Here is a 23,002-nt window from a genome sequence, read left to right on the forward strand (position 1 = left end):
TGTGCAGGGCCATTTATAGTAAGAATCATCAGTATCACGGTGAGGCTGTTCTGTTATTTAAAAGAAGATGAAAAGGAAATCCTAGTCCACACAAATCCGAAGCTACTTCTTTGGTTCACTTATAAATGGATCAGTTAGTAGTTCTCTCATCTGCCCAGGAGAATCGGATCCAAATCAGTCAGGCTGAGTTCACAGGCCCACACAGCCTCTCCCCTTGGGAAGTGTACACATAGCGATGAAGAGAATAAACTCTGAATCAGGCAGGCCTACATTCAAATCCCAGCTCTTCAGCTTAGCTGAGTGGCCTCTGGCAAGTTACTTAACCTCTCTAGTACCTGCTTCAGGCAGCTTGGCCAGGGATTAGGTAAAATGTTGTCTGAGTAACTTAATTCAGTGCCTGGTGAACTGCAAATGGGTGGCTACTGCAGTCGTTAATAATAACAAAGAATAGGCACCCTTCTCCCAGGCAAAAGTCTCAAGGCCCTGGGCAGAAAATCGCACTCCACACCATCTTGCAGAGTTGGAGACTGGATTGTCTAGGAAAGTCACAGGACAAGTGGGTTTCTATTGCAGGCCAACCCCAGGTGCTACCAAAGACAGAGGCTCCAAAGATCGTTAGCAGAGGGCAGACACTGGATCATCCCCAGGCAATCTGTTTCTCTCTGTCATCCAGCTTGCCCTGCTCAAGTTGCTTAGCCCTTCCTAAAACCTCCCAAGTTTTGTGGGGACACTCCCTGGCCCTAACCCCGGGTCTGCTGTACTCACCGAGAAGGTAGTTTTAGTGACTTCCATGCTGTTGTGAACGATGCCCCCACTGAGGCTGCCAGGGATGCTTCCGCTGTGCAGCTTCCTCTGGCTGCCCACCATGGTCTCCATGGAGTGGCTGCGCACACGGATGGCCCTCTGTAAGGAGAAGGGAGGGGTGCAAAGGCCCTGTGAGTCAGCACCGAGGTCCCTTGGAGCACCCTGTCCTTGCCACGTGTGCATTCATACATGCACGTGTGCATACATATACACACACATACAATAAGCACAGTCAGGAGACCCATGCCATAGTCACTAGAGTTTACAGAGTTTTCCCACATTCTGTCCCATGCTCTGGTGAGGCAGTACATCAGGTAGGTAGCCTGAGGGGTCCAGGCCCCAGTTCATCCTACAGGTAAGAGAAGTGAGGTGCGGGTCTCAGCAGACCCGGCGACACTGGTACAGCTATCAACTTCCTCCTCTGAAAAATGGGAATCATATATTCCACAAAGGATTAAGGTGGGGATTAAGCACAGTCAGGCTCTGGACTGCATGTTGACTCTTTTCAGAAAGCTCAACTTCTTTTCAGATGTCTGTAGTGGACCTTCTGCTGCTGTCATCCTAAAGTGTACTTCGCACAGCTGGGCCTACACTTGCCCTTAGTGAAACTGCATGAGGAGTTCCTGCTCATCCATGCATGAAATGTGCATCAAGCCCTCCCTCGTGCTTGCAGGGGCTGCAGACACACTTCCACTCCAAGCTGTCATCTGCATGGCTGCTGAAAGAGATGTGAGTTCAGACAGCCACAGGTGCAGTCTCCGCGGGTACAGAGTTGCTCAGGCTCTTGGAGCCTTGAATCCACCTAGGACCACCGAAGAGTAAGGGGCGAGCCAGAAATCAGTGAAGGGTCCAGGAGAGGATCGCCAGAATGGTCAGGTCTGTCACAGTACCTGAGAGGACAAGAAGAAAACTAAAGAACAAAGATCCCTGAGCCGTGGTGGGGATGGGCCTGGGGTGACAGCCATGCCCTTGGACTGTTTTATAAGGTGGCATAGCTCTACACAGGACCATAGGGGAGTGGTTTTGGTGCAGCAGAGCTCAGCTCCATCTAAGGGGTCTCCTGCCACGTGAAGTCTGAGAAGATTCTGGCTCCCCAACATGGATGATGGTCTCCCACATTCTAGCATTCTAAGAAGAGGAGGTTCTCTCCAGTGACCTCCAGAGCTTTGCATCACCACTACTTGGCCATCTGATCACTTAATTATAGAGTCAGTGGCCATGCAACTTAGCAGTCAAATGCATGACAGCCTTAGGTTGCACTGCAGCATTTATACCATCTAGGCTCTCTACTCCCTCACTCACCAGCTGTGTATCCTGGTAAGATTACTTAGCTTCTCAGAGATGTGTCTGTGAAATGGGATGGAGGATGCCTACACCAGGGGGCTGTTGTGAGAATACACATGATGCTTCTAAGAGACAGCCAAGTGCACTGCAAGGACTTAATAAATGTGGGCATCCTTCCTATTAATAACAAGCATTTGTCATATGCTTCCCACGTGTCCAGCCCCATACTAGTCCAGAGGCCAAAAAAGTGGGAGACGTGACCCTGCCTGCAAGGAGCACAAGTACAAGTATCCTCTGCCGCAGTCACTTCTCACTGGTAGAACTACTCTAGTCCAACATTCTCCTCCTCCACAGGACATAGGAATAAGTCATGACCAGGCTAAGGCTGTCACTTAATACAGCCTCTGGTCAGTGGAGCATGAGGGGATATCTGCTGGGGGAGCTGGGGAAAGGCTTCCTCCATGGTTTCCAAAAGTGATGCATCTGAAACCCCAGCAGCCACCTTGGAACCACTCCAGAGAAGCACACTGACCAGCCGCAAGCTGCAGATGGCAAAGGGAAGGAAGGAAAAGAAGCTGGATGCCCATGACCAACTGAGCCTCAAGTTGCCTCTGTCTTCTCAACCTGTGAGTTAATAGGCTTTCCTCACTGTGGTGAGAGTCTAGCAGGAGAGGGTATTCTCAAGAGCCTGGCATAAAGGACTGAGCCATGGCCTGCTCCCTTCCTCTCTGGACTTCGATCCCACACACACCCCATGTGCCAGCGGACAGATGTCTCCTTGCAGCACCCAAGGAAGAGTTCAGTCTCTGGCAAGGTGGTCCCAGCAAAACCACATAAATACCACTCTCACCCCAAGTCTCCCTGGGACCTCTCAAGGCCAGGAACTTTCCCAGCCTAGAAACACCTGCCTGCCCTTCTATCCTGACTAAGAAAACAGACTCAAGAAGACCATCTGTAAGTACGACAGCCCCTGAAATGAGATACGGAGGCTGAGGCACGGAGCCCACCAACCATGTACCCGATATCATCTGGCCTCTCTTCTCTGAGTCAAAGATGCTCCTAGGAGGACATCATCTCTCTCCCTTTCTTCACCACAGAACACAGAGGGCTCAGTGGGTTCCATTTGCACTGCTAACTTTGAACCCTATCTACTTAACTCACACAACGCCTAGCGATAGAGTTCCATGACATGGCTGGAACATCAAGCACATTCGGCTCCTGCCACCACCAAAGGATGGTAAATTCACATATCCTCTGGAAAACAGAGGGCCAGGAAATGTGGCAGCACCCTAAAGGGTCCTTGGATGAACAATGAGGTAAGTTTTCAGCATCGCTACCCTCCTCTGGTACCTCACGTGTTGCTACCCACTATCGTCATCAAAAGTAACATTTCAAACTAATCTTTTCTTTTCTTTCTTTCTTTTTTTTTTTTTTTTTTTTTTTTTTTTGCAGTGCAAGGAATAGAATCTAGATCACTCACCCATAGCCCTACTCCAAAGTCATCGCTTATGTTCTGATAAATTCCTCACTGTCTCTGTCTCAGAGAGGAGTCAATGTGGGTAATAAACCCTGTGAGGTGGTATCTGGTCTGACAAGCTTCCAATGCTAAGGTACAGAGAAGACAGATAAGAAAAATCTTCAAAGGGTAAATAAATGATGGCCCAAGGCCACAAGGCAAGTAAGAAAGATGTGGAGAATGACGTAGGACCCAAGCCCAGGATCCTGGGCTCCAGGTGAAAAGGTTTCTTCATTCCCTAAAAATGGTTTGATTGAAAATAGAATTCAACCCTCTCATGAATTAATGTTGACTAGAAACCAGGAGGCCTCAAGGACTTCCCTTAAAAACCTCAGAGGCCGAGGTCAGGGAGGACAACATCTCCTCAAATGCCCTGGGTTCTGCTGTCAGAATCAGCAAGGTAAGTGTGAGGAAACAATGGGGAATTGTGATTATGTGCAGGATGGCAGTCTGCTGATTGAAGAAAAAACCAGGAAAGGCCGACTCCTAGTCCTCTCACTGCTCAGCAGGTGAAGCTCTCGGAGACACACGCTGGTACCGTGCGGTCATCCCTGGAGAAGGTGTTATGAGGATGACGTGACACCGTGTGCACCCAACTCGTGGCATGAGACCATCCCACTCAGGGTCAGCGCTCCTGCCCCATCTTAGTGAGAGAGGTGACAGTTAGCACTAAGCTCTAAAAATAATTCTTGACTTGGATAAACGTGCCCGGTTTCACATTTCAATCTGATGGAAAACTGTACAGAAGCAATGGCCTTCTCAAGCCAGGGAGAAGAGTCAGAAAGAAAGATGAAGAAAAAGGACAGTGATGGTGATGGGAAACAAAGGCAGGAGAGAAAACAGGCCTGTGAAGCCCTGCGTTGGCTTTAGGAGGTCTCCAGAGGCCACATGGACTCCTTCTCAGTCCCTTGTCCCTCCCTGGAAAATCAGTGTCCAGGGATGGACTGCTCACGCATTCAAGACTGCCTCTTCTAGTGGTTGACAGTCGGACCTCCTTCTCTGCACCAAGCTGTGATCTCACCCAAGTGCTAGACCTCTCGAGCCAGTCTATTTGATCACTTCCTGTGACTGCCCCTTACTGTCCTCAGACTCTGCTGTCCTCTTAGCCTATGGTCTCTGGCTCCATCAGCCTCCCTCAGTTATTATGGGCTCCCAGCCCTCGGCACAGCTCATTGCTTGCCTTTGAATAAGCGCTCTTTAGAGGGACTGGAACGACAGAGATGGCACTGCTTTCTCATTACTTACATGTGTCACTGAATCTCCACCCCAAGGTTGAGCACCAGTGAGTACCACAAAGGGAGCAATTCCCTTCCTCGACAACCACACTATTCATCTCCTTACAAGTGGGTTTATGAGTCATCTCAATTTTACAAACTCAACTTAAGGGAGAAAAATCAAGGAGATGACCACCAAAGGGGACATGCCTATCTGAATCAGGTAAGTACCAGAGGCAGGGGCTCTTGGAGTCAAAGATGTGAACTTCCTGACTGCTGAGCTTCTCAGTCTGGGAGAACTCTGAGGGCCGGGGCTCCAGCAGGGCAAATATGAGACAGAAGATGATCGCTGTACACATGAGCTGAGCTGAGCAGCACAAGGCGTGGACTATCTCTCACTCTATCCCCAGCAGAGCCATCCTAGAACTATAACTTTCTGTCTCCAGAGGAAAAGGAAGGAGCCAAGATGCCAGAGGCTAGGGATCCTGCCCAGCTTGCCGGGCTCTGTCCATCATCACAGGCACTGCTTGGGCTGCCTCTGCCTGCCAGGGATGTCTGTGGCCTCTCTTGCCACTAGGGGTCAGGTCAGACCAACAGTTAACTATCACAGGCCTTCAAAGGCTGGGCAAAATGATCCTGCTCGCTGTGATCCCCGTGTTTTGTCTTCCCTCGTCCTTGTCCTCCATTTCCACTCCTCTATAATGAGGTCGGGCAGAGCCGGGCAACTTCAGTGTTTCTAAACACATGGTATACATGCACTTTATGCCCGTATTACATGGATACATCATGTATTGTCACATTTTCATTACAGATCAGTAAAACCTTGGTGAGCAGCTGGCAGGGGCAGAAAATGTCATTTCAGAACAACAGTCTAAAGATCAATACCTTTCAAAGATGAGTGATTTACAGCTCCTTTATAGAGAAAAACTCCCAAGCAGATATCCAGACCCCCCACACACACACACCATGTGCTCCATTCGCAACGCTGACTTTGTACTTTATCTACTTATTCCATACAAACACCCTTTAATAGCAGTCATCACCGCAAAAGTTTAGACTTTATCAATGGAAATCTATATATTTTTTAAGATTATCATCTAAATGAAAACACACTTTAAAGGTACTGGTAGAACTGGTAGGTTCCTGAGAATCCCTCCAAGTACTCACTGAAAAGCAGGTCTAGATGTGGGCAAACCAACAGGTCTGTGTCATATGGAGGAAAATCTCCAATTACAGCCACTAGAACTGAAGTGAAACGCGAGGAAGTACTCCATGTGACACGGGGCACCAGGCAGCACAACCTGGGGCCATAGAAGGCCTGCTCCTTGAGGCACAAAGAGCTACGTGTGGTCCTCTAGGATGGGGAAGACCCGTCTCAAGAGAGGAGAGGGTATGGACAGCTGCAAAGGCTCTCAGCTCTGAGAATTCTCATCACCTGTCCAGCTGCCTGTGAGATAAAGGCTTTGACAGGAAGGAGATAAAAAAGCACAAGTTTTCTTCCTAGAATCATTTCAGGCACCACTTTAAGAGGAATCCTGTGCATGTCTGGGTGAGCTCCAAGAAGAAGATCTCTGACACCATAGCTCTATGAGAGACACCTGAGAAGAAAAGACAAAACCAAAGATGGCTGCCTGAGCTGGGCCAGAGCCTGACCTGCCTCCACGTAGGAGACAGGAAAGCAATATTGTAAAGGATGGGAAAAGAGAATGTGTGTTCCCCAGCTCGGAGGCAAAAAAAGCTGATTATCATCATTAAAGCTCAGATGGCTTGCTCTGCGTGACTGACTGTGACAGTCCCCTCCAGCTCCCACAGCATGACCTTGGAGGCAGATGTGACAGCCAAATGGAGAAACAGGTCTGTCTTCAACCTACAGTTGTGAGGATTTAGGGTTGGAAAGAAGAATTCCCTGGATTACTGGCTCAAAGATGAGTCATGAAAAAGTCTTGAAGCAACTTCTGCCTAGGAAATCCCTTTTGCAGTATGTCAGACACTCTGGAGTCAAACATAGATCAACTGCCACTCCTACCAGAGACAGGGGACTGGACAAAATGGTTTCAGACCACTGTCCTTTAGACCTGCCACCTATATTTAGCTGCTGGAATATCTCATCTGCTGGACATTATGGACAGAGTATCCATAACGTACAAGCTTCTCCAAGTTGTGAAAATATACGAAAAAAAACTACTGTTAATTTTAAAATACAAAAAGAAAGCTGCAAAACTCAAAGCAATAAATGTTTCATTAGTGTAGAAAAAGAACATCATTATTTTAGCTAGTTAACTGCAGCTCAACTCTGGTCGTTTTATACAGATTACATTTGCTGTGGGATGTGGGATGTTGATATGCTTGATAGGAGGGATGGAGCCTCCAGAAGAGTCCAAAGCTTTGAAGGCCTTTAAGTGGCCCTGCCTTTCTGCCTCCCCAAGGCCCACACCCATTTTCCTATTACCAGGTCTTCTACTTACCCTTCTTTCAGCTGAGCAATCCTCCCCTATTCCTTTTCTCCTTCATCCCTCTTGCATTTTGATCCCCAAGATTTCTCCTATTTCACCCTGGTTGCCACCGTCCATCAGGACTAGAACAGATGCCCCAGGAATCTCCCACCAGCCTGGACAAGCAGCTCCCCCTCCCACCCTGACAAGGAATCTTAGCAGCTGGCTCCTGGGAGGCCAGCAGAGCCATACCTTGCCCTCAGCCATCCATCTGGGCAATGAGCGACTGACCCCAGGCCTGCCTGGGCCCAAGCCAACACGGGTGGAATCTTAACTGAGTCGGAAACTGGGAGGGAGTATCAAATAGCTGTTAATAGCCTAAGTTCTGGAATCTAGAAGACCTGAATTCAACTCTGTCTCCAGGGTGACTAGGGACAAATTATTTAGTCTCTTTGAGTCTTAGTTTCTTTACATATAAAACTATGCCTATAATCATTAAAAGCAAGACTGAATTATTATGCCAAGAATATTATACCCATAACAGCATTCCCCACAGGGCACACAGAGCAGTTGGGAGATTTAAAATAGGATAATATGTAAGCTCTCACTTTATTCAATAACAGCTAATACTTTGGGGCATTCACTGCATTGCAGGCAATATGTACTTTCTAGGCATTATTTCAATGAATTCTCACAACTCTGTGACAGAGACCAAATTTATCATCCCAGTGTCATTAGCAAGAAAACTATAGCTTAGAGGCTTTAAAGATTGCCCAGCATCATGCAAAATTGGGATTTGAAATCAGGAAGATTTAATCCTAACCCTACTCACAATGGGCCCCACATGGTAGCTCGATTAACCACTCTCTGGTAAGCAATCCCGAGAACCTGGATTTGAAACAAGGCTCTACCTACAAGGTATAAGGTCTTGAGAAGTCCTGTGGCCTCTCTCAGCCTGTTCCTGCAGGTGTTAGTGGAAATAACAAGAAACAACCACCCAGCCAACTGCCTCCAAATCAGATGCTGGATATTTGTGCAGTAGGGACCCAACAAGTATGAAGCCAGCACATGACAAACATTCTCTCCCGCACCCGTTCTGTCACTGTCCAAGCTCCATTTGAATACTTCCAGGGACAAGGAGCTCACTGCTTTCTTGAGTCCCTTTGCAAAGCCCAAAAGGACTTGCCTGGGTCTCTATCCCACCACCCAGCCCGGGCTCCAGGACCTTTCCAGGTGGAACAAATCACTGCAGCATCCCATATGAGCTTCCAAGGACCGCCCCCCAGGATTGTGTCCTTGCTCCTGCCTTCCTTCCCTGGAGTCCACCCCAGCAGAGGAGGCAGATGACAACAGTGACATACTGAGTCCTCTTTCACCAGTGCCTGTCCCTACTTCCCAGAGTCTTGGGCTACAAGGAGGGAAGTAGAGGACACTAGAGATATTGTTGGCTGCTCTAACCTCTCATGCTGCCTGACCACTCTGCCCTCTTCAAATACCTGGAACGTCCCTACTAGTCCTGTCGCTTATGACTGGCCCAGGGCTCTAGGCTTCAGATCTCAGGAATCTCAGACCACTTCTTTGTCCCACCCCTCCCTGCCACAGCAACCCATCATCACCACCATATCCATACCTTAAAAGACTCCAGGAAGCCCCCGTGACCCCCGTTCTCAAACTTGTCCTCCTCAGGGCCCAGTCCTAGCATGGCCTGTGTGTGTGTGTGCAGCTCATCATGAAGGTTGTCTAGGAGGGCAGCTCTGGTCCGGTCCTGGAAGGGAAGAGGGTACAAGTGGAAAAGCTAATGATGACAACAGAGTTGTGCCTCCTTGAGGCCTGAGGGCTGCTATTCTGCTACCACATCCCTGCCACAGTGTGAACCCAGTTCATGCTGCTGTTAATGCAAATGCTCTATGCTCAGCCCTCTGCTCTAGTCGTTCTGCCCCTTCTCCCTGGGCCATCCCACCACTCAGGGTTTTACCCTGGGAAGATACCATCCCCCATTCTCTGCCCAAGCTCCACATCCACAGCTTTTCCAGCCAGATACCTGCCCAAGGCGATGCATGCAGCCTCCAGGGGGCGCCATTCACACAGGCCAACAAAATTCATTGCAGCAGCTGGGTCTTGGCAGGCCCCTGAGAAGTACGTCCTAACAGAACTGTCTCCCAGTCATCTCCACGTCACCAGAGCTGTCCTGGAATTCCATCTGCCCCCACCCTTACCCCCAGGGGTCCATCATATCTAAATCATTTCCTCATGTAAGCCTTCATCATCTCTGTTAGGCACCTGCTAATTGCTTCTAACTGGCCACCATTCCTGCTTTCCTCCCTTTTAACCTATCCTTTCCACTTCTGAGCAATCCCTCTAGCATGCAAATCAAATACTGTCTTGCCTAAGAACCTTACAGCACCAATAACCTGCAACTCACAGGCCTTCTTGATCTGCACTAACCGCCATCTACAGCTGAGCCCCCACCACTCCCGCCCCGAAAAGACTTCTGTGAGGCCACACCAGGCCCTCAGGAGCCCCCGTGGAGTCATGCTTTGACTCTGACTGGACTTTGCTCATGCTATCACCATGCCTGGAATAACCTTCCCCTGCTCTTTCTTCCTGAAAACTTCACTGGACATCAAGCTTCAGCAGCTCATAAGCCATCCCCTCCAAGAAGCCTTCCCTGAGTACAGTGTTCAGTCTCCCCTTCCTGAGCAGAAGCAGACACTATTCTCTGAGCAGTTCTAACTCCAACATGCCCCAGAGCGGGAATGGCCCATTAAACTGTATCTTCAATAAGGTCCCCTCCACTAGCTTGGGAACTCTATTGTCTTGTTTATCCCTGTATCCTAGGGAACAGAACAAGGCCCGGCACATAGTAGATACTCAGTGAATGATTGCTGAATGGCTGGCTAGAACCGGACTTGAAGGAGTTTCCACAAGAAGGAAGAGTTCCCATGATCAACAAAGGGCCAAAGTCCTCCCCTCAAAAAGCCTAGGGTGAGACCCTGCCCTAAGGGAGGCTGGTTACAGCAGCCTAGGAGAAGACCCTGAACACTCATACTCTCACCTCCAGCTTGGCAAACTTGTCTGACTTGCAGCAAGCGTTCTCCGCATTGGTGAGCTTGGTGAGCAGAAACTCCCGGAACTCCGGGCCCTGCAACAGACAAGATGGCCCAGAACTCTTCCACCCTCCACTGCTGCCACAGTAGCAGGAGGGCAGAACAGGAGATCTTGGCACAGCCCAGGCCAGGCCTGTCTGCTAATATGTCAACATGAAAGCAAGCTTCCCTGGTCCTAGGTAATACCCCTCCAGAGTGGCACTTCCATGACTGGAGGAAGTGCTTGCCCAAGGCTTCACAGAAGGGCAAAGCGCTAAAACCCTTCCTTTAGCAGGAAAGGCAACCCAGCATCAGACACCCCTCCGCTGTGGCCCTCTCTTGGGCCAGACTGGCAGCATGCAGAAAAGGCAGGAAGGGAAAGAAGTAAAGAGACTCCCCCAAAATCTGCAAAAGGGCCTTCCTGAGGTTCCCAGCCCAGGTTCTGCCCCAATCCAATGCTGTACTCAAGTACAGAAACCTATGGTCTTAGGAGAGGAGTAGCAGAGTTTCTTACCTTCTGGAAAACAGGGGGGTTGGGCAGAGGGGGGCCAAAGGCAGGCACATCTTCTCGCGCAGTGACAGAGACCTGAACAAAACAGTCACATGTGGGTTAGGAGGAAAGACCCACTCCTGTAGCAAATCTATTCACCTGCTCCCCCACCCGCTTCCCGAATACAAGTAAAATGCCCCTGCGAGCATCGCCAGCACAGGCCCTGGACCACTGCTCCTAGAAATGGGGCTGGACAGTGTGAGCCCAGTGCATTCTCTCCTCTGCCTTCCTAGAGGCCAGAAGTAAGTTAGGCAAGGTGATGAGCAGCGGCCAGGACCCTGATGATAACAGAGCATGTGCCCAAGGCAGTGTTATCTCATTACCTCGTGTGATTGTGATGTTAAGCCGACAGAGAAAGCGTAAGATTATGATTACCTTTATCTTTACCAATGAGGAAACAGATGCCCAGAGACATGGAGTGAGCCCCTCAAAGTCATGCGGGTGATTAGCCACAGAGAGGAACAGAGAATCCTGACCTCTCCTGTCCCAACTCTGGGGTTCTTTCCCTACCACACCGACCCCTGAACCTGGCCACGCATCAGATGCTTCTGGTGCTTAAAAAGTAAACACTGATTACATAGGAAACTCTGGGTTCCTGGGAGCTTTTGCACAGCCAGCGGACCAGGGTCCAGAGGCCTCGTCTCATATACAAGGTTGGCCCATCTGGCTCGGGCATGAACTAAGAAAGCTCCAGGGTCTGGACTAGGGTTTGAGGGTAGAGGGCATCCAGGCTGGGGCCAGCATGGCTGAACTCCAAGTGCTTTGCATGGGAGTCACCCAGGCCCCACACCTCGCCTCTTCTCTGCGTGGTGGTGCCCTGGCTTCACCTGCTCCCCATTTATAAGGCTGCAGAGTTCTCAGGAGGCTGCCCACTCCCTTCTCCCAGCGGCTGCTGCCGTGACTGGGCGCTGGCCTGCTGCTAGCCTCCCTGCCCTGTGAAGTGGGGCAATGCAGAAAGCCTGCTGGACCGGGTGAGCAGGCAGCCAGGCACAGAGCCAAGACGAAAGGGCCTGCCAGGGTCCAGAGGGGAGGAAGCGGGAAGCGGGAGAGAGTTGGTCAATACAGCCTTTCTCTCCCCAAGCTCAAGGCTGTCTACACAGCTCGACTGCAGTGCCCAGACTCAGGAAATGGTGTGTGTTAGCTGACATGATTTCTGGCTGGGCTTCAGCTGCTGAATGCAGTTCCCTGCCACCACCCACTGTGCACTGAGGGCCCACAGCAAGAATTGTACCCACGGAGCCAAAATTGGGGGGGTGGGCTGCCAAGCAGCAGTGACCACAGGCATCTGGGACACCTGGGACAAAGAACAGAAATGCACCCAGCTGTTTCCCCCACCCACCCTCTTCCCTCTGAGGCCTGTGTTACAGTGATCTGTGCCGACAGGGTAAGTAGCTTCAGATGTACCCTTAAATCCACACAAGTCTTCTGGCCAGAAAACCCCACTGCAGCAGCCCGTCAAAAATGCAGGGGCCTGGGGCCAATGCCCTCCTGATGATATCCATTGTCTTTTATCCTTGTCCTGCTTCCCTTTCTGACCCCACTCCAACGAGGGAGCCAGGCCTTTGTTCCTTCCTCTTGGGCATGTTTGCATTGCTTCTGAAAGCAGAAGTTGCCTGAATACAGTCCCCCATCTTCCTGTTTCTAAATCCAGCAAAGGCTCAGAGGGAGTGCTGGCAGCAGGTGCTCTCAGGAAGAGCATCTTCATGGATGGAAAGCAGAAGGAACTTGGGTGCGGGGGCCCTGAGGAGGTGCCTAGGAGGTGGGGGAACTGAAAGCCAGAAATCCGACCAAGTCCCCAAGCCCAGGTATGGCCTGCCACGTCAGAGGACCATGGAGGGTTGTCCAAGCAACAGATGAGTCGAGGTGGGAAGAAAGCAAGCCCTTCCCAGGGGTCTGCTTCATAGAAGATTCCTGAATCCTTGGCAGGACCTCAAGAACGGGGCAGTGATACCCCAAGATGGGGAAGGAGTCCTAATGATGGACAAACTGAAATTTTCTTCTAATCTGGCCAAAAAGGAACTAAATTCCTACCTGAAAAATAATCCAATGTGACATTTCCTGGGCTTATGCAAGCAGTTTCCCACCTGCTCCAATTGTGCCACAGGCAGACCCGGACAGGCAATTTCAGATCCACAGCCCCCTGGCTCTGCAGCTCCAAGCCTTACACAACCTAAGCTCTTAGCCTCAGTGTTCTCCCTGCAACAGCAGGACTCACCAGGGCTGTGAGAATTCAAGAAGACTGTGCTTCTAACACAGTGCCTAGCTCAAGCAAGGGGCTGAGCTGAATCTAGTAAAGTTCACCTAAAATCCAGCACTGCCCCCAAACCACTTTGCAATTCACACATACATACACACTGTCTGTCTCAACTCCTCCTCCCCTCCCCAGTAGGATGTCAGGCTGGAAGGAGCTCACGAGTAATCTAGGCCAACTTCCTCATTGTGAAAGGACAGAAACTGAGGCCCAGAAAGGAAAGGAATTGGCCCAGGGTCACAGAAGGTCAGAGGTAGGGCTAGGACAAGACTGGTTAGGGCCCTTTGCTATACATTCCACCCTCATCCTTCCCTCCTTTTCTTTCCTGCTGTTCACTGATCTTGGCACAGGCTTTCTGGGTATTGCTCATCCCCTGGGGAAATCCTGTCCCCTAAGCCTGAAGGGGTCAGCTAAGGTCCTCTTTCACCAGGATCCCTGAGGGATTTAATCAAAACCTTCTCACAGTCTTCGCTTTGCACTTTGGGGTGCCTTTGAAGGCTGGTCTCCTACCCTGCCCTCTGCCTCTCAGGCCGCAATTCCACCTGGATGTCTGCCTGACAGGGGGCGGGTAAGATCAAGATCCCATATCCTGAGGATTCAGCCCTGCTCTGCTGCTCCCCAGCACCTCTCTGAGGACCAAACCTTGCCCTGGACTCAGACTGTGGTTTGGAAGACTACATTTTCAGCCTCAAAGCTGGAAGTGAGTAGTGCTTTTTGGAGCTCCGCTGTTTCTCTAAATGGGTGCAGCCCTCTGATAAACTCCCGGGAAAGTGCAGAACCCTGTTAGCTGAGATTCATTTCCTCTAAGGAACAAAAGGTAAATATTAAATGTGCCTAAGAACCCTCAGTCTATTAGCAGAGGAGCCAAGGAGACGACTGCATGGCATAGTCTGAGAGTCCTTCTATCACCCCGCTTTACTTCAGGGCTCCTCCTCAGTAGCTCCTATACATACTATTAAGGTAACTATTTGTGCTGCCAGTAGCTGGCTCCTCTGTCCCTTGTCCAGGGTCAACAAGGCCCTATAGGTCAATTGTGCACGTCACTTCGTTGTTTCCCAGTGTGGTATATGGAACCTGGGAGGTACCGAATGAGGAAACTTGCCACTTCCACCAACAAACAGCCACGAAGTGAATGCCCACATCAGTCCAATCAGGTGACCCCCTCAGACTGTTGAATGCCAGAGGGACACAAAGACGTGTTTGTGAAGCAATCCACTCACCTCAACAGGGAGGATTGTTGGGATTTGTTTTTAAGCCTCACATTTAAAATTTAATGTAAATTTTGTACTAAAAACATCTGGTTTTGTACTGATATAAGAGTAAGATAATCAAACAATACCAAAACGGATATTTGAAAATGGCCATGAAATACTACTATTGCTTACAGAACCCCAGGAATTTGCCTGGGCCTAGGTGATTATCCAAGAAATATTCCCAGGCTTCCTCGTCACCCATTATTGATGACAGGTTCATTTCTCTTATTTCAAAGAATCACAGAATGGTGGTTCACAATAGTTCATGGGTGAGGAAGCCTTTTGAGAATTTGATCTCTGGCCTGTCTACCCAGGAAACACAAAGCAGCACAAAAATTTGCCATTTGGTACCTATCTTTAAGGAGTTAGAGACTACTTAATATTTGCCTTACATACCCTGCCTCAGCCCATCTCCCTTGGTTCCCTGTCCCTCAAACCACAGTGACACAGAAAATCTGCTTGCTGCCCCAAAATACCTTGTGCCCCAAAGCCCAGGACTACATCTCGTGGAGAAGAGGAAGGGAAGGGTCAAGACACAAGCATCAGGAGTGCGCTGGTGGGCACTGCCAGGACAGGGAGCTGCTCTGGCTCTGGCTCATCAGAACTAGTGAGGACTGTGAGTCATCTGCTGAGCAGTTTGTACAAATTATCTAACTTATTCTATATATAGCCCCCCATTTATGTTTCTTTTTAAAAGAAACACATGTATTATTATACATATTAATGGGGTTCTGTGTGATGTTTCCACACATGTATTCAGCAAGCACTGAGTAAATTCAATTTTGTTGTATCCACCCTCCCTTTCCAACACTCTTCACAACCTTTATTAATCACTGTTTTCCATTCTGGTCAATTTCTTCCTACATATAGAAGGAAGCAAAACTAAACCTCACTGGTGAGGACAGTAACACAGGCCTCGCGTCCCTGCCTCACTGCTGTCTTCACATACAGATTGATCATTTTTCCAGAACAGCCAGACCAGAAGGCTTGCCTCGGGCCAGGGCTGCCAGATCCCCTCCCCTCTTGCACCTTCAGCACTCCCCTTTGTCTTTCATCCATTTGTTTCCTACTACCCTTCTTTCTCTCCCCCTTTTCTGACTTTTCTCTCCACTCTCTTCTTTCTCTCCTACCAATCTGCCTTACTCTAGCAAACACCATCCTCAGATTCCAAATATGGCTCCCACCACTTTAGGACCCTTGATGTAGATGCTACCAAGTCTGAAGGCAGCAAGACGGATAAGACAACCTTGGAAGGTGCTTTTCACCGAGAGTCTAGCTCCAAATCCCAGGAACCTGACAACTTATGGCAACGCCAATACTACTGACAACTACTGTCCTTTGCTACCACACCAAGGTAATCTAGGCCCACAACTTTCTCCAACAGGGCCTTCTCCTTACCTTGTAGGATGGAATTTCTGTGCCTGGGCTCTCAACCTGCACAACTATGTAGGCATGTAAGAAATTAGAGGCGATCATATCTGGGACAAATGGAGTGTTTTCTTCTTGGAAGATGATGGCCACAATGTCATTCCCAATGTGTCTCTTTCTCTGGAGCTAAACAAAAAGTATCACATTATTATAAGCCAGTTAGGAATATCCTGAAAACAGAAAAGAGCTGTACAGGAAATTCTCCATTATTTTACCTCTGAATATCATCCCTGGAACTCTGAGACCCAGCTCTCCAGGGAGCTGTTCTTTTAATCCTTAGAAGCCACCAAAAAGGAAAAAATAGGGAAGATGCCCAAGTTGTTAGGCAATAGCTAGTGAGCATGCTACTGAGTTCAACAGTGCACAGAGCCCTGATTTGGGACCTGGGAGAACATTTAAAAGGTGAACTGGGTGTTGCCCTGGGAGAGCCTGTAATTGATCTGGGAGCAACACAAACACAGGAAGAGTCACCTGAGAACACTAGCAAAGCTGCCAGCCAGCAAGCGCTAAGTCAGCTGCTACACATGAACTGCCTGGCAGCTCTAGGGACAGAGAGGAGGGCAAATCAGAGCAACTCTGAAATCTTCCTGGAAGAGAATACTGGGTCTGACAGCAACAGAGGTGAGCAGGGATGAGGTTAGGGGGTGGATCATTCTATCAGAGGACAGAAGAGCCATGCTTAGAAAGGATCATGTCCCCTGACTGGGAGGAGATAGGTCGGAGGGGGCATCCCACCTTGACTTCTAACCCAAACAGTGCCTGAGCTTTTGACCTAACAAGCCATGTGCTGGGGCGGTAGGTAAGGGTGACCGTGAGGTAACAAAAACTAAAGATAAGCCACTAAGAGAAAACCCACTTTGTGCTACAAAAGCAATCCTGCTCCCATTTGTTTCTAGGACATTCAGTAGTTATTTTAGAGCCAAATCATAATCTTGTCTGCCAATTTCCTTTTTTCCTAAGAAACCAGCCATTATGTTTACAGTTTTATGCCTCTGCTCCCTTTCTGGTCTCCTGTTCAGAAACAAACAGGTCAGAGTTTGGGCAAAGGACATCTGCCCCTCTTGTCTTCCCAGAGACAGGAAAAGGGCAAAAAGCAAGGTGGGGCAGGCAGTGTCCCAGCTACCAGGATCAGCTGTGGGTTTCAGAAGAGCTGTCCCTCTGCAGGGGTACACATGATGTGAGGCTGGAGAGCAGCAAACGTGGGAGAAAGCAGGAGACGCAGGTCTAACTTGGATCCTCAAGTCAGGAACAGGCTGGATTCCTGCTGACAGGCAGGTGCTGGGAGAGATAAGGCTGGGACAAACTGGCCAGGTGGGCTAGGGAGGATTCTCACGCAGTAAGAGCTTCACACCACTTTAGCAGCAGAGAGGCAAAATGACTAGTGGCCTGGACAGGGAACAGCTGTTACACAGAAACCAGCCACATGTCTTGTCACCCATGATTGTAGAAGCCCTATATTCAGAAACTTATGACAGGTGCTGACACAAGTACTGATATCCCCATTCTACAGACAAGAAAAATGAGGCCACAAGGTAACCAGTTTGCTCAGAGTCACACAGCCCTAAATGCTCAGTGGCTTCGAGACCCCATCCACAGATCCCGTCATGTGCCCTGACCATTATTACCCTGTGTTCTCATGATCCCAAGATCAGCCCCTAGCCAACTGGGAAATCTCAAGGAGGCTTTTATTCTGTTGGCATTGAGGGTGGAACTCGGGGCCTCATGCATGCTAGGCCAGTGCTCTACCACTGACCCTTACCCAAGCCCTGAAGGATGTCTTAACTGCTCACCCTGGGCTACAGTTTCCCCTGGGTCAAAGTGGGAATAAAGCAGAGGCCTGCTCAGTCCCCATTCCATCCTGCACTGGGCTGCTGCACCGCCCAGGCTCCCAAAACACCCCCAACCAGGTTACCTGTTGGATATCGCCCTCAGTGAAGGGCAGCTTTGTGGAGACATGAAACATGATCTCCCGGTCCCGAAATGTCGTGTACACTGACTCCACCCCTGTCTGTCCGTGGGTCACATCCAGGCCTCCTCGGAAACTGGGCAGGAGCAGGGAGAGAAAGAGTGAGGTGAAGTGGGCAAGGTGGTACCACCTTCTCTAAGGCTGTGTGGCAGGCAGGTGGATGAGAGAACAGGGCACAACTGAGAGAGACAGGGAAAGCAGGGAAATGAGTTCTGAGAAGACCATCCCTGGTGTCCTAACACTGAAGCTGGAATTTAAGAGTCAAAGGCAGAACCTCTATTTCAAGCCACAGCTGTGTCCCCTCTATACCACCAGTCATGTGGCTTTCCATCCACAACTCCAGACAAGTGCCCTTCCAGTTGTTAGTGACAAGGCTGGACACAGGCATTTGCTCTCTGCAAGGCCATATCCAAATCATGAGTCCAGAACCAGAGCAACCAGCCGCTCTACTGGACACCAGGGAGCCCCACAGGGCTATGTGGAGGCAGGTGGGAAAGGCAACAGATGCTTTGCTTCCACCCAGCTCGTCCCTGGTGTGGAGGCCCAACCGCAGCAGTACTGAGGCGGGGGTACGGAGAGACGAAATAAAAGCATGAAAGAATTGGCCAGGCCTCCAGGATCTGTCCTCTCTGCCCTTAAAGAAACACAGCCAACAGCCCCTGACCACATTCTTCAGCAAGGGCAAGAGAAGGCAGGTGCAGATTCCTTCCAGAAAATGAAATTACACCAGGGTGATATCACACAGCTATACTTCCAGCTATTCACGAGGCTAAAGCAGAAGGATGGTAAGTCTGAAGCTGGTCTGTGCAACGTAGTGAGATCCTATTTCAAAATAAAACATAAAAAGGGCTGGGCATGTAGCTCGGCACTAGAGCACATGCCTAACACATGGGAGGCCCTGGGTTCAATCCCTAGTACTGAAATAAGATGGACCTGGGGTGTCAAAGTGTCAGCACAGTGCCCGAAGTGCACTCAGCCCAGCATGGCACAGAGGACATTGGATGGGCAGCAGGTACTCCAGGTTCTACACCTGCTTCTGGCCTTGAGTCAGCACAGGACCTCAGTTGTGACACATAAGCTCCTGTGACCTCGGGGGTATCCTTATTTTACAGTATAAAAGGACAGGACTACATAATCACCATGGTCCTCCTGGTTCAATGTACTGTATTTTATCTTTTCCAACACCTACATTTTTTTTTGTTTTGGTTTGTTTTGTTTTTGAGACAGGGTCTCACTATGTAGTTGAGACTGACCTGGAACTCACTAGGTAGCTCAGGCTGGTCTCAAACTTGCAGCGATCATCCTGCCTCAGCCTCCCGAGTGCTGGGATTACAGGCATGCGCCACCACGCCTGGCTTCCAACACCTACATTTTTCACATTTTAACATCGCCCAAATCAGGGTGCATCTTCTAAATGATGGCATCTCAAAGTCAATGAAAGACAGTAAAATGAAAATGACCACAATAACAAAGACCAATGTGTGACACTAGCATAAACACTTCATGTGCATTATCTATCTTAATCCTCTAACAATCTTTGGAGTTCAGTATCATCTTTTATCTCCCTTTTCACAGATGAGAAAACTGAGACTGGCTGAAGTAAAGTCACTTCTCCAAAATTCTTGAGCGGTAAGCAGCACAGCAGGGATTTTAACCCGGGTATGATTGAATCTAGATAGCAGTGGTGATGTGGAGGAATGGAGAAGATGGAGGAAGAAAGGAGAAGACAATGGACAAGGAAGCAGGAGAGAGAAGGAAGCAGAGGAGGAAAGCAAGTGCTGCACATCTACTGCATCCCAGGCAACTGGGTTAGGTACTTTTCTTCACAGTACTGGGGATTGAACGGAGGACTTCACACTGAGCTACTCCCCACACACACCCCACACCCCTTTTGATACAAGGTTTCACTAAGTCAGCAAGGCTGGGCTCAAACTTTCCATCCTCTTTCTTGCCTTAGCCCTCTAGAGTGCTGGGGTTACAAGCGTACACCACCACGCCCAGCTGGGTTAGGTACTTTTACACATAATGTTAACTCCTGTTACTTTGGCTCCCAAAGTTGCGAAGGAGAGGGGTGAGAATTCCAGGAATGGCAGCAATGAGCCAGCCACCTAGGGCTGGCTGGATCTGAAATAAAATCGAGAGCCACAGACTTCCAAGCAATCACCTCAATATTCTCCACTCTTTTTTTCTCCAGTTGCTGGAGCTCAAAACAGCCCTAAAATTCTTTCTGCCCACTTAAAGGAAAACAGACTGATGCAGGAATTCCTGCCTGTGAGGTTTGATATTTGCATGAACTCTTAATTACCCATTCCTTGTGTATTATCTAAATTAGGTCACTTCCTTCCAAACTACACAGGGTTCTCTTTTGCCTGGCAGGTAAGTGGTAGAGAAGATAGATTCATTTCACTTTCAGTCTGAGCCAAATGTAATTAGGAAGGCAAATCTCAGGTGGAGAAATCTCATCACGCGTCAGGGCCAAATGTCAAAGTCTTTCAGACAACCTGCCATGCTGCATTATCCTCTGGACCACTGATTCTTTAGGAATGCCAGTAAGGGAGTACTGAGCAGACCCTGAAAAACAGTCCCATGTTCCATGTATTTTTTTGTTGTTGTTTCCGTTTTGTTTTGGGTACTGGGTATTGAACTCAGGACCTTGCACTTGAAGCAGGTGGTGGAACCACTGAGCTAAATCCCTGGTCCCCCATGTATGTGTTTTTAACTCTCACAAGCTCTCCTTGAGGACTGAGCTGTCTGCCCTGGCCCTTGCTCTAGGGTCTCATCCATGAAACTGCAGCCATTTTCTGACTAAAACTCACCCTTTAAAGTCCTGCAGTGTGATTGTGTCCCCCAGCAGGTCAAGGAACTCCTTGAAAGCTGGGCTCTCTTCATTGTTCCAAAACAGCTCCTCCTCTAGGGTCTGAAAGAGAAATATGAACGGTGCAGGAGTTAGAACACCCCTCCTTGTGCCAAGGAAAGAAATGGGGTTATGCAGATATATGATCCTTTTCTTCCTTTTTCCCTGTCTCCAAATCCATTCACCATAGTTGTCCTCAATTGAAGGAAAGACTAATGGAGAATCACTCAATAGATTTGGGTCCTCAGGGCTTGTTGAAGAGGCCTATTTGAGCAAAGGTCAGTGTAAAAGGCACAGCTGAAGCAAAGTGTTCTTAAAGACTTCATATCAAAAACATAACCCAGGACTAGAGATTCAGCTCAGTGGTTCTGCCGCCTGCCTCACAAGCGCAAGGACCGGAGTTCGATCCCCGGGACCAAAAATAACAATAATAATAATCCATAAATGAAAAATTGACAGTTGGACTTCCCAGGACTCTACAAGAATCAAAACCACAATGAGACATCACTTCACATCCACTAGTATGGTCATAATAAAAAAGAAAGGCAATAACAAGTGTTGGTGAGAAGATGGAGAAATCAGAACTCTCACACATGGCTTATGGGTATATAAAATGGTATGGCTAGTTTGGAAAATAATCCAGCAGTTCCTTCAAAGGCTAAACATAAGAGTTTCCATAGGACCCAGCAGTTCCACTTTGAGGTACATACCCAGGAGAAATGAAAACTGTCCACACAAAAATCTGCACATGAATGTTATTAGCAGCACTATGCATAACAGACCCAAAGTGGAAACAAAGGTCCATCAATTGATGAATGGATTTTTAAAATGATATATTCATACACTGCAATATTTGACCATAAGGAATAAAATGCTGATATTTGCTATAACATGGGTGAACTCTGAAAACAGCTTAAGTAAAAGAAGCCAGAAACATATATTATATGCTTGCATTTGTAAGAGATCCAGCACATAGGGCCAGGGATTTAGCTCAGTGGTGCCGCACCTGCCACCTGCCTCGCAAGCGCAAGGTCCTGAGTTTAATTGCTGGTGGGGGTGGGGTGTATCCAGAATAGGCAAGCCTACAAAGACAGCAAGTAGATGAATAGTTTTCAGTAGATAAAGGAGAGTAACTGGTAGAAGTTTCTTTAGGAAATGATGAAGATGTTCTGAAATTATGGAGTTATTATTGTACCACTTTGTGGCTTCACTACAAACCACTTATGGAGATATAATTCAAATACAACTGACAATTTCATGGTATGAGAATTATAGATACCTCAATAAAGCAATTATTAAAAATATTTACGGGCTGGAGATTTAGCTCAGTGGTTCCACCGCCTGCCCTGTAGGCACAAGGACCCAAGTTCGAGCCCTGGTACCAAAAATTATATATATATATATTTACAGCTCAACAGCTAGGTAAAAAATTAATTAGGATATGGTCAAAAGACATGAACAGACATTTCACCTAAGAAGATAAACAGATGGCTAATAAACACATGAAAAGATGTTCAACATCATTTTCCATTAAAGAAATGCAAATTAAAACCATAATGAGATATCACTACATATCTAGCAGAATGGCTTAAATTAAAAAGCAGCGACAACCCCAAAATGGCAAGGATGTAGAGAAACGGGATCACTCTAAAACTGATTGTGAGAATAACAACTCAAGAAAAGACTGGCAATTTCTTACAAGACTAAATGTATAATTACCATAGAACCAGCACTTGTGCTCCTAGACTTTTATCCCAGAGAAATAAACTTTTACATTCAAATAAAACCAAAACTTCCATACAAATGTTCGCAATAGCTTTTTTAATAATAACCCAAAATTGGAAACAATTCATATGTTCTTCAATGAATAAATGGTTAAACAAACTGGTACCATCATACTGTGGGATACGACTAAACAATAAAAAGTAACTAGTGATATAAATATGGATGAATCTTCTGAATAGAAAAAATATCCCAAAAGGTTATATATTACACAACTCCATTTACATAACATTTTGAAACAAAGTTTTTGAAGGTGGATAACATTAATGAAGTTGGATAACATTAATGTTTCCCAGGGGCTGAGGACGAGAGAGGAAGGATGAACAGGAGGGAAACAGGGAGGTTATAAAAGGAAAATACGAGAGCGCTTTGTGGTGACGGAACTATTCTGTCTTGATCATGGAGCATATACATGGATAAAATGACACAGAATGAAATGTACATGGTAAATGGAGGAAATATGAGTTATCTGTGGATTGCATCACTATTGATATCCTGATGTGCTACAGTTTGGTAAGACATGACCTTGGGGAGGAAGTAGGTAAAAGGTACATGAGATCTTCCTGTACTGTTTGCTGTTTG

General features: G+C 48.1%; 1 protein-coding gene across 7 annotated transcripts in view; it reads right to left on the reverse strand.

Annotated features, from left to right (window-relative positions):
• The window catches only part of Rap1gap2 (RAP1 GTPase activating protein 2), a 231,921-nt gene that overhangs the window by 13,110 nt on the left and 195,809 nt on the right, over positions 1-23,002 (reverse strand). For all 7 annotated transcript variants that reach the window (XR_783892.1, XM_033762850.1, XM_010642113.1 and 4 more), the window contains 7 exons: positions 20,601-20,701; positions 17,731-17,860; positions 15,789-15,944; positions 10,851-10,922; positions 10,306-10,392; positions 8,881-9,015; positions 766-903 (listed from right to left, as the gene is read on the reverse strand). Coding sequence is in view for 6 of the 7 variants with exons in the window: in XM_033762850.1 (XP_033618741.1) it covers positions 766-903; positions 8,881-9,015; positions 10,306-10,392; positions 10,851-10,922; positions 15,789-15,944; positions 17,731-17,860; positions 20,601-20,701 (819 nt within the window). In the remaining variant the exon portion in view is untranslated. The remainder of the gene's footprint in view (positions 1-765; positions 904-8,880; positions 9,016-10,305; positions 10,393-10,850; positions 10,923-15,788; positions 15,945-17,730; positions 17,861-20,600; positions 20,702-23,002) is intronic.

The sequence above is a fragment of the Fukomys damarensis genome, unplaced genomic scaffold, assembly GCF_012274545.1.
Source record: "Fukomys damarensis isolate Sample0158 unplaced genomic scaffold, DMR_v1.0_HiC HiC_scaffold_13, whole genome shotgun sequence".
NCBI classification, from domain to species: domain Eukaryota; kingdom Metazoa; phylum Chordata; class Mammalia; order Rodentia; family Bathyergidae; genus Fukomys; species Fukomys damarensis.